This window comes from Tachysurus vachellii, chromosome 5 (assembly GCF_030014155.1).
Source record: "Tachysurus vachellii isolate PV-2020 chromosome 5, HZAU_Pvac_v1, whole genome shotgun sequence".
NCBI lineage: Eukaryota > Metazoa > Chordata > Actinopteri > Siluriformes > Bagridae > Tachysurus > Tachysurus vachellii.
Window position 1 is genome coordinate 31,715,890 of NC_083464.1, and position 12,120 is coordinate 31,728,009.

At 39.1% G+C, this 12,120-nt stretch overlaps 1 protein-coding gene across 2 annotated transcripts; it reads left to right on the top strand.

Moving 5' to 3' along the window:
• The first annotated feature begins 110 nt into the window (after positions 1-110).
• On the top strand, positions 111-6,212 carry LOC132846457 (C-C chemokine receptor type 5-like). Of its 2 annotated transcripts, XM_060871225.1 has the most exons (4): positions 111-600; positions 974-1,121; positions 4,531-4,670; positions 5,005-6,212. In XM_060871225.1, exons 3-4 carry the CDS (start codon positions 4,664-4,666, stop codon positions 6,045-6,047), a joined length of 1,050 nt encoding a protein of 349 aa, XP_060727208.1. In that variant the 5' UTR covers positions 111-600; positions 974-1,121; positions 4,531-4,663; the 3' UTR covers positions 6,048-6,212. The 2 variants fall into 2 exon arrangements, with proteins under 2 accessions (XP_060727208.1, XP_060727207.1); XM_060871224.1 differs by lacking the exons at positions 4,531-4,670; positions 5,005-6,212 and adding an exon at positions 1,494-3,083.
• Positions 6,213-12,120: the final 5,908 nt, after the last annotated feature.

Below are 12,120 nucleotides of genomic sequence, written 5' to 3' on the forward strand. Positions count from 1 at the left end.
GCCATTGTGGCTGCATATGGCATACCGTGTGTGTGTGTGTGTGTGTGTGTGTGTTTACAGCTGAAGGAGAAAGAAGCCTTGCTGAAAGCTTGATTCAAGGTACAAGGGCATGATCAAACTTGCATGGATTTTTCCTGCTATTTTTACAGCGAATGTGGTTTTTCTAGAACGTTTCAAATTAAGACACGTACCAGTAAGACATGTGACAGAGCCAGGTGACTGTGTGTAACAGGAACTGTAAGTGTAAATGAGAGACAGAACTGATTGCATTTCTAATATCGGCTTCTAAAGTCATTTATAAAGACTTTATTCGGTTCCCAACAGAAGCACAAACACCAAACAGAACACGATCATTGTTAAGAACCTAATTGTTAAATCCGATATTATTTGGACAGAAAAGCTTCATTTTGATTGCTGAGCTGCATCGAAGTTGTTGTAAACGACACTTTAAGCATGTTTTCCAGGAATGGATGTAAACTTGGATACTGAAGATTTCTTCTTTATTGTTGTGTGGAGTTACCTGATCCAACATGTACTTATCAGTTCAGTGGAAATCACATGTGAATACCAGCTGATGTGAATCATCGGTTCCAGATACAGGTAAGTGAAAAAAGTGGAACATGTTCAAGTGAAACACAACCTTAATTCGTTCCTTCCGTGATGGATTTTCCATCATGTGTCTTTGAATGAATCATTCCTAGGTACACCTTGATACACAACTCAATTATTTCTATCTCTTTTGTCTAGTTAACTGATTGGTTTTCTTTAGAACTTGTTCCTTAAAAGAAAGCAGCAGGGACGAGAGCATCTATACTGTCATTCATTTGAATTTATTAGACATCACTAATGAATATTTGGATATTCTTGGATATGTTGTTTTATAAAGGATATCGTTAGAATTGCAGTGTTCTTGTTTATTTTCCTGCTAAAATGAGCACAATTAGTACATAAAAAGACATAAACGTGGTTACAGACGTCTGTACTGTGAGCAGGACGAAGCCCCACCTCTACAGCATAAAAGCTCAGGACGGTGTTATATCACTACACACAGCCTTCTTTCACGCTCACAATCGAATTGGACGGATGAATCATGGCAACGGTTTTACAGAGCAGAACGACATGTAAGTGCGTGGATTTTTTTAATATAATCAGCAGTTTTAAACTTATTACTGAGTCTCGAAAAACGTTGCTTAATTGCTTTTAGTCTTAAAGTACTACAGATGACTGAAAATAAACAATCAGTACCAAATTACTACAGAGATCCTTTGAAATTGTTACAGAATCGGATCGAATTTCTTCGTTTTATTCTCTTGTGTTATTATTTGCACTGATGCTAGTTTTCAGTCTGGTTACATCTCTACATTTGTGTTCCAGAATATCTATTGCTCCCTGTAGACATTTTTCTAGCCCAGTAATAAAAACGTTTTATTTTCTGTTATTATCAACTTGTACATGCAGAAATCGTGCAATAAGTGATTTTTTTTCATAAACAGCTGAAAACGATTCTGCTAATGACACCATACTAGATGAGTACTTATTCTGCAACACCAACATAAAGGCCTTCAGCCGAGTCTTCCTCCCTACACTCTACAGCATCGTCTTCATCGTGGGGTTCATCGGCAACTGCCTGGTTGTTTGTGTCCTGGTCAAGTTCCACAAAAAGTCCAACATGTCAGATGTGTGTCTCTTCAATCTGGTGCTTTCAGACCTCCTCTTCCTTCTCTCATTACCTTTCTGGGCTCATTACGCCCTCACCAGTCAGTGGACCTTCGGGAGCTTCATGTGCCGTACAGTGACAGCGTTCTACATGCTGGGATTCTATGGAAGCATCTTCTTCATGATCCTTATGACCATTGAGCGCTACAGTGTCATTGTCCACACCAATACATCCCTGTTCTCTAAGCACCGGTCTGTCAGAGCTAGCATAGCCCTGGTTTTGTTTATGTGGACACTTAGCCTGGGAGCTTCTCTGCCCACCGTCATTTGGGCACAAGTGAACAATAAATCAGACCTATGGACTTGCAAAGAGGAATATCCAAAAGGAACAAAGTGGAAGTCTTTCTCTTACATGGAGTTGAACATCCTTGGCTTAATTATTCCTCTGTCGGTGATGGTGTTCTGCTACTCACGCATCATCACTATCTTAATGACCATGAAGTCTCAGAAGAAACACAGAGCTGTCAGGCTCATGCTGGTCTTGGTCAGTGTTTTCTTCCTCTTCTGGACACCTTACAACATCGTCATCTTCCTGAAGTTCCTGCATCATTTGGGTTACTTGAGCACTTGTAAGTGGTATCAGGACCTGACCATGGCTATGCAGTGGGTGGAAACCATAGCGTTCTGTCACTGCTGCATCAACCCCATCATCTACGCCTTTGTGGGGCAGAGATTCAGGAATTTATTTCTAAGGATCCTTAAAGAGTGGTTTCCTCTTTGCTTTGGTCGCTTTAGAACAACTGAAAGTGAGTTCTCAATGAGGACGAACAATACTGTACGTCCTCCAGATATTCAGTGACTTCCAGAACAAAGTCAAAATCAAAACTGTAAACTCTTTTGAACAGGAAAAACAAAACAACAAACAAACTATGCATAAAAATATTACTCAGGCCATGTTACAGTATGTTGGCATTATAGTTTAAATGTTATTTACATTGGGATAAAAATTCTGCATTATACAATATAAGCACATCCTTTGCCTGTGACTCTAAAATCTCTTCATTTACACCTTCTGTATATTGTGTATTTGTACAGTGTTGTTTTTTCATCTGCTCCCTGTTCCGAGTTGCCACAGCGGATCATCTGGTTCGCATATATGATTAGCCACAGGTTTTACACCGGATCACTTCTAGCACCGTATCTCATTACAGTCCGTCAATTAGATAACTATCATCATTCAAACTATTTTCTTTCAATTCTAGAGTATTAATCTATCCTAGTTCTAGAGGGTTGTGTTAGGAAGGGCATCTGGACTAACACCTGTGCCAAAATTAATATATTCATGGCTTTGTAACCGTGTTATTCTTCAATTCAGTCGTGGAGATCCAACGAATGCACGCATTTGAAATAAATTGAATTCAATCAGGTTTTATTTTCAAGTCTCTTTAATATGTTGATATGACTCTCACATTTATGTGCATGTTATGACAAAGGGAGTTTATACAGTATGTCGCTTTCCCTACAAACCCTGATGTTTTTTCAGTCCATCCTGGTAGTATCACATCTCTGTATCAGATAGGCTCTCACAATCTGCTCACTTTGACTTTGACTTGCTCATTTGTTCTTGCTTTTCTGTTAAGACAGAATTTCATCAGCCAGGTCATTTTCCAGCTTCGTGTTCCTGCTGAAGGTGTCTGTAATCGAACTGGAACAAACGTGATCGTCCACAAAATTGTACAGAATGTTTTTGTATTCTGCAGATTTTCCTTCACTGATAGCACCAGGACCAAATATGTTCCAGCATGACAATACACACAAAATGAGCTCCATGAAGACCTGGTTTGCCAAGAAATCTGTTGTAGAAGAACTGGAATGGATTGCACAAAGCTAGCCATGCTAAGTTAATCCAAACCTCATATTCTGAGCTGTCTGAATTGAAGTGAGCTGATTGTGTCCAACGTCACACCCACAGCGTTCGAGCTACCGTCTGGAGGAACCAGAGTGCAATTCATTTGACAGCTCCATAACTGTACCAATAGAGGACGCTGTAACACCATACTAAAGATTTCAATAGTAAATACATGAGAAAGTTCACTTATGTAATAATCTTTGGACTAATCACTACAGTCATCCTGTTTCACTTGTGTTCTTAACTTTAATAAGGGATTTAATCAATTAAACATGCTCCTTATTAGAAGAAAGCAGTGGTATCTATTAGCCAGATCACTTCCAGATGTTGCTGAGATACAGTAATTTCGTCACCTATCTGTTGCACCTGATGCAAATCAGTCCCACCGATTAAATAATGCCAAAGTGGTGGCAGAGGCCAGGACGATTAGATAAAATCTACAAAGCAGAATGTGTGAACTGGACCGTAGTTTCTAGTGGATGCTAAACAGACAGGATCAATGATAATAGAACAATAAACAACAACAACAACAACAACAAAAAGACAAGGTGAGACCACAAGATAACTCATTGAAGTCACCGATGAATAAAGTGATGTTAATCGTTTGAAGCTATGAGTTAATATATAGAGGTCATAATATAATATTTAGAGAGTATAATAGTAGTGGTCATGAGATCCTGAGCATCCAGTCTATTAACTTTATTTATGTCTCCCAGCAGCAGATAGGAAAAGTCTATTTGCTTTGAGAATTTGTTTAAGGTTCAGTGAGCTAATGTTACATCGGTGTCACAATTGCAGTTGATTTATTAATGTGCTGTTTAATATTAATAAACTTCATCTTATATATACAGTATACTATATTACCTATAACACCTGTCGTCAACAGTTTTAATTAAAACTAAAGATTGTACATTTGTTATTTCTGGCATGTTTATAAGTGTCTATATGTTTTGTTTAATTTGTAGTTTGCTAGAAAGTGACTTATCTGGCAACAGGACAAAGCCCCACCTTATAGAGCTTCCCTTAATAAAGCACATCATCTTCCTACGGTCCAATATACACTTGGTCTCGGTCTGAGGAGACACGACGCAGCCCAACATGACGAGTAGGTGGAAGGTTTACATTTCTCAGCTACTTGTTAAGAATATTTTTGTTCCTAGATTTAATAAACAGTGTGTAAATTTTCTTGCTTCTACAAATGATTAAAACTGACACTGGGTTCTTTGTCTCTCTCACTGAAAAGAGCTAGATTCTGATTCTGTGGTCTGTATTTATTTATTACTGAGTCTTAAAAACCTTTATGACTCTAAATGGTTTTGACAACTTGACAAAAGTGTAAAAAACTGTCACTTTTTTTAACTGCAGGTTTAACTGCATCTACAGGGAAAGATGTTTTTCCCCTATTCGATTAACATGTAAACTTTTCTCCTCATTAACAGCCAAGAACGATTCTGCTAATGACACCATACTAGATGAGTACTTATTCTGCAACAACAACAACGTAAGGGCCTTCAGCCGAGTCTTCCTCCCTACACTCTACAGCATCGTCTTCATCGTGGGGTTCATCGGCAACTGCCTGGTTGTTTGTGTCCTGGTCAAGTTCCACAAAAAGTCCAACATGTCAGATGTGTGTCTCTTCAACCTGGCGCTTTCAGACCTCCTCTTCCTTCTCTCATTACCTTTCTGGGCTCACTACGCCCTCACCAGTCAGTGGACCTTCGGGAGCTTCATGTGCCGTACAGTGACAGTGTTCTACATGCTGGGATTCTATGGAAGCATCTTCTTCATGATCCTTATGACCATTGAGCGCTACAGTGTCATTGTCCATACCAATACATCCCTGTTCCATAAGCACCGGTCTGTCAGAGCTAGCATAGCCCTGGTTTTGTTTATGTGGACACTTAGCCTGGGAGCTTCTCTGCCCACCGTCATTTGGGCACAAGTGAACAATAAATCAGAAGTATGGACATGCAGTTTGGAATATCCAAAAGGAACAAAGTGGAGGTCTTTCTCTTACATGGAGTTGAACATCCTTGTTTTAATTATTCCTCTGTCAGTGATGTTGTTCTGCTACTCGTGCATCATCCCTATCTTAATGACCATGAAGTCTCAGAAGAAACACAGAGCTGTCAGGCTCATGCTGGTCTTGGTCAGTGTTTTCTTCCTCTTCTGGACACCTTACAACATCGTCATCTTCCTGAAATTCCTGCAGTATCTGGATTACATGAGCACTTGTAAGTGGTATCAGGACCTGACCATGGCTATGCAGTGGGTGGAAACCATAGCGTTCTGTCACTGCTGCATCAACCCCATCATCTACGCCTTTGTGGGGCAGAGATTCAGGAATTTATTTCTAAAGATCTTGAAATTGTGGTTTCCTTGTTGCTTTGGTCGCTGCACTACAACTGAAAGTGAACTGAAGAGGACCATTAGGTACTCCTCAGAGATTTCTGGCACAAAGATAAAACTAAAAGGTGGTTAAAACCATTATCACATTTGTACTACTATTAACTCTTATTATGCCTGGATGGACAATGTAGCCATGTAATGTGAAGACCTTAATGAACACTGCGTTATAAAAATAATATAATATATAAATAATATAAATGCTGTATAAATAATAAAAAGAGTGAATGAAACAAATCCACATCCAGCCAATAATTCAGCTTGTATATTCATTTTAAAGGCTGCCAAGTGTGCATGTTTTTTTCCATGGAAGTTTAAAGTCAACTAAATAACCAGTCAAACAGTTTACTTAAAAGTCACAGAAGGATGTCCTATTTTATTGACTCTACTGTATTTATCTATGTAGTGATTTTGGCTTGCGAAGTAATTATAATGTGTTATAGTGACTCCTAAATATTTTAACCCAAGTTGAAACTGACGGTAATGGAATTAACGTTACACTTATTTGGTCTGTTCGTCCGGCGAACAGGCCGTGTAACCTTTATTAATTCTATGAAGGCGGTATCTTCCCGGCCGAGAAAGACGCACTTCCCTTTTACTTTATACAGTAATTTAAATTAAATGAACTTAATAGAGCATGTAGTTCAGACCAGATGTTGCAGGTACCTTACGTTTGTGAGCGATACTCAGAGACAATCACTTGTGGGACAAAAATATGGCGTTTAATGAATGAGACAAACACAACATAAAGCTAACTACACAAACAAACAAAAGAAGTAGAGAAAATAAAAATACACAAAAAAAATTTAAATTGGGGAAAGGGAGGAAGAGACTGGAAAGAAGAAATTAGAAAGGAAGGAAAGGAACGGCAAGCTTAAACTTCAAAAGTAATCACACCCTAACTGGGAAATCGTCACCGGAAACTTAAATTCACCTTCAGACTCAATACAAGGTTCATACTTAAAATACGCATCTAAATTGGTTGGTAAAGAAACGGTTACTTGCATTGGCTTGCGGCACAAGAGTCTGGATGCAACAGAGAAATCTCTGACGAGTCAGTTAGGGTGGGGTGAGATGTTCTTCCAAGTCCTCCTGAAGATCAGAGCAGTTGTCGTTATTGGAAGTGAAGCTTGCTGGAAGTTCTTTGGAGGAAGATGGAGTCGTCTCCAAGCTGTTCCAAAAGTCTGACCACTGATTGGTGGTGTTTGTGACCTTTTAACTCCACCCATCTTTGGGGAGATTTGGGTCATTTGGATACTAAACATGAAGGGGAATGAAGGCATCGGTACATTACATACACAGATCAATAATCAAAGTGTAACTGATGTCACTACGATATTGTGTTCTGATAAAGGAGAAAGAGACAAAAATGAAACACAAAACAAAATGCACTTTCATTAGTGAAGTGAAAAACAGCTAATGTTGTATACATTCTGACATCAGACCTTAAAAGGACATACTGTACAGCATTAGAACAGGTATACATTAACATGCCAGGATCAGTAATTAAAGTATAACTGATGTTAATCCAGTGTTGTGTTCGGGTACATAAATACAATACATCCTTGTCAGGAAAGTAAGGAGCAAATAATTTTAAGTCTGGCAAGCCTTAACAGAAGAGACACATTACAACAGGGTTATAAGAATAAGAATCTTAGAGTATCTTATCTACTTGTTTTATTAGTAAAAGGAATGTCTCATTGTGTTGTGTGGGTTGTGTTTGTGTGTGTGTGCGTGTGTACGTGCTTGCGTGCGTGTGTGTGTGTGTGTGTGTGAGTGTGTGCGTGTTTTATGGTTGAGGGCCTTCCCTGTGAATTCACCCAGGGGGTTATCTGGTTCTCTCTCTGTGTATGTGTGTATGTGTGTGTGTGTGTGTGTGTGTGTGTGTGTGTGTGTGTGTGTGTGTGTGTGTGTGACACTGTGGAATGTAGCCCCCTCAAAAAAATTGTAAACTGGAAATCTAAATGACCTGTACCAGACGCTACATCTATTATAAATGAGGCTTTCCCAAGAAAAATCCATGTAAATATCCTGCACTGTCACACTGTTTTTTCCATTTAATCCCCTCAGACTACCAGTGACTGCATTATGCATTAAACAACCACAAAATATCATGCTGTGCCTCATCAAAATATCTGTAAAATAAATGATGGTTAAAATGACACCCAGGAAGTTTCTGGAGGTCCTGAGTTGGTAGCTCTCCTGAGAAGATTTGTTGTTCTAATGGTTTGTTGTGGTTTTTGACCCTCAGTGAAAACATGAATACTGTTCAAACTGAGGTTGTTGTCATGCTTGTTAAAAAAATGTGAGATAGACAACTGATAGATAGACAACAATAATTGGGAGATTTGGGGTAACATTGCGAAATGGAGATTCTGGGGATGTTATAAAGATCTCATGTTGCTTGCATTTTGTTTTATGCTCTAATGCTTCAACCTTGAATGTGAATTCTTTTCTCTATATAGTCGTGGCCTAATGGTTAGAGAGTTTGACTCCTAACCCTAAGGTTGTGGGTTCGAGTCTCGGGCCGGCAATACCACGACTGAGGTGCCCTTGAGCAAGGCACCGAACCCCCCCAACTGCTCCCCGGGCACCGCAGCATAAATGGCTGCCCACTGCTCCGGGTGTGTGTTCACGGTGTGTGTGTGTGTGTGTGTGTGTGTTCACTGCTGTGTGTGTGTGCACTTTGGATGGGTTAAATGCAGAGAACAAATTCTGAGTACTATATAATTTCTATACTTCTTGATTTACTACTTGATTTCAGGTGTAAAAAGCCCTTTTATGGCCCTTTTAAAAAATAATAATACAAAAAGATGATTGTTCATGTCCATATAAATATCATCTGCACCTCTTCAATCCAACCAAGCAGGAGTTGCACTGATTTATTGATCCAGATGACTGATAGCATCATTCATTAGTAAAACTTCACTTCGACAGGAACATATCAACACAGGATGTATAAACACGGCATCTGCAAATCCACAGCCTTATTCACACAACTTTCAGAATAACAACCCATGTAAGTAACCTGTACAATCTCTTGAGTTAATTTCCCGTTTCCTGAAGCCTCCACGTAAAAGCAATCCCACAATTCTTCTAAAGCAGCAGTTGTTAAGCCGGGCATCGTGACCGATGCGATAGGAGGGTCATGGGAAAACTTATTTAAAAGAAGTGCACAAAATGGCACCACCTCCTGGTGACATGATAACTAATTAACTATATAGATTGGAAGAAGTCTCAAAGGCTTAGCTCAAATTTGTGGATTAGAAGTCCTCATAGCTGGACTTCTGATTAGACATGGAGTGAATTCATGTCAAGAACAAGTTCAGATTCTTTTGTCCACAGCTTTCTGGTCATGGAGAGAAGTTCCTAACAGACAGTGTTATGTCTTGCACCTCACTTATTGCTTTTCTAGCTTTTGTCTCACGTCAGCAAGGTACGTTCCTTTATGTAGTCCATGTATGTTTTTCCACCTCAGGATCATGTCTACGTTCATGTATTGTTTGTGTTTAATAAAATACGAATCTGCACTCACTTCCTAATATGGTGACTTTTACAGTATTATCAGTCATCTCCATGCTTAGCTTCCTCTGGCCATAATGATTTCAAACTAATTTCTCTGGGAAGCATTTTACAGTATAACAACAAAATACATTAATGCCATATCAACTTAGCAGCTTTGTAGAAATGTGATGCGTCACTAGAGAGAATTCTGCTTTCTTTTTGTGCTTAGACTTCATCAGAATGAAAAGATAAATGAATATAGATGAAAACCTGATTAAGATAGAGGCCCTAGCAGAGGAGCTGAGGAACTTAAATATTAATATAAAATAAAATGTTCCTGACAAATGAAGACATCACGGATCAGACACTGTACCTAGACAGTTGGAAAGAGCATGAAGAGCCCGATGAAGAAGATCATTCATTCATTCATTCATTCATCTTCTACCGCTTATCCGAACTACCTCGGGTCACGGGGAGCCTGTGTCTATCTCAGGCGTCATCGGGCATCAAGACAGGATACACCCTGGACGGAGTGCCAACCCATCACAGGGCACACACACACACACACACACACACACTCTCATTCACTCACGCAATCACACACTACGGACAATTTTCCAGAGATGCCAATCAACCTACCATGCATGTTCTTTGGACCGGGGGAGGAAACCGGAGTACCCGGAGGAAACCCCCGAGGCACGGGGAGAACATGCAAACTCCACACACACAAGGTGGAAGTGGGAATCGAACCCCCAACCCTGGAGGTGTGAGGTGAACGTGCTAACCACTAAGCCACCGTGCTCCCTACGAAGAAGATCATACTTTGTTAAATTTTATTTTTCAGAAGTTCAAGAGAACTCTGAAGCGTTTTCTTTTATTCTTTTATTCTGTTACAGCAAGCCTTGACTTAGATGAGCTCACGATTATCCTGTGCATTCGCAGAAGAGCAAGATATCTTAACCACAGGTTTAAAAAAAAGAAAATGTCTATGACTAACGCTTACTTAGAAGGGACGTGTAACCACAGCTTAGCAACAAGAAAATGTAACCATGTCAGATACATAAACATAGATGGTCATTTAAGTGTTTTGAATGATAAATCGGAAGAGGCTCTGATGTACAGAGGGTATGGCTGACAGGAAAAAACACTGGTGACAGCAAGGGTTACTGCGACCCATGAGTAATGTTCAGTGTTGTATAAAGTAGTAGAAAACAAAACTTGAGTAAAAGTACAAGTATCGTACTAGAAAAAGACTTTGGTAGAAGTGAAAGTTACCTTTTAGAATATTACTCAAGTAAAAGTCTTAAAGTATCTGATATTTACTGTACTTAAATATCAAAAGTAATTTTCTGATATTTAATGTACTTAAGTATTTGAAGTAAAAAGTAAAATTTCAGTGATTTTCTGTAGACATAAGATCAGGGGCAGTTCTAGGGTCTCATCTTTAGGGGTAAATAAAACAAGAAGAGTTTTATATTATATATTATATGACTACATAGTAAGCCAAAAGTTATGGGATTATTAAATGACAAAAGTGGGCACCAAAATTTTATGTATGATGTAATGATGTCAGTCTTGAATCAGATCAGTTCATGTATGTGTGCATTCTCTACAAACAGTGTGTCCAATGAATGCAGTCATTAATAAACTAATATTCACAAGACAAAGACCAAATCAATAAATGTTATTTTTATTTAGTATTGAATGGATTGTTTGCATTATAGGGGTGTTAAAACACGATTTCACTTTTCTAACTTTAGCTAGTGTGTAATGTTCCTGTTTGAGCATAAACAACATCTGCAAAGTTTTAAGCAAAGGGAGATATTTGCTTTTAAAGAAATCCATTTCTAAGGACTACAGCAAACGGCCAGTAGGGACACGACATTCCTCCAGGGTTGCTGACGTCACTAAGCCCAATATTTACATAAACCCCTCCTCCATGAATATTAAATGGGGGGGGGGGGCATTTTATATTGCTGTGGAGAGTTGTTGTGGTATAGTTAGTAGGCTGCAGTGTCGTTACCATTACCAAATTAATTACCAAATAACGCTGTTATTTTCATCCGGATTGCAGGTCCACTTTGTTCAGCCTTCCTAGGGACGGGGAAGTTACAGTAGGGATCAATGGTTAAAATTTATTTTTAACTCGGTCCCTCATAATTATTTTATTAATTATGTCTCTTTGTAGAAGCCAACATTCTGTTTTCCTATTTAAGCTTAGACAAAAAATTTATCAAGAGTAACTCCTCCTAGAGCTTTCGAGCCACATGCACCAAATTCAGATATGTTGTAGACGCTGGTCTGAAGTTTGTTGCTATTACTTTTCTAAGCGATCCGAGTACCGGCACTTCCGGTACCAGGTCTCAAATTGGCCTTTTTTCCCATAGACTCCCATTATAAACTTTGGAGGTTTATAACTCGGCAAGCTATCGAACTATCTATACCAAACTCAGCCAGCTCCTTTAGGGTGATACTCTGAACAAAATTTAAATTGGTGTACAGACTGGCCTTACAGTTGTGCCGCATCCCCGCCCCCAAAATATGCAAAATCAAAAGACTTTTTACAACAAGGATATGTGACATATCAAAACACTCACAACAATGAGGGGAAGATCCTCACGTGTATTCTGATGACGTCACGTGAC

What these genes read in the sequence shown, in the direction of transcription:
- LOC132846457 (XM_060871224.1), top strand. Translation starts at nt 1,091, where the DNA reads ATGGCAACGGTTTTACAGAGCAGAACGACAT. An exon ending in TTTACAGAGCAGAACGACAT is followed by an intron (nt 1,122 to 1,493) that starts GTAAGTGCGTGG and finishes TTTCATAAACAG; the next exon opens with CTGAAAACGATTCTGCTAAT.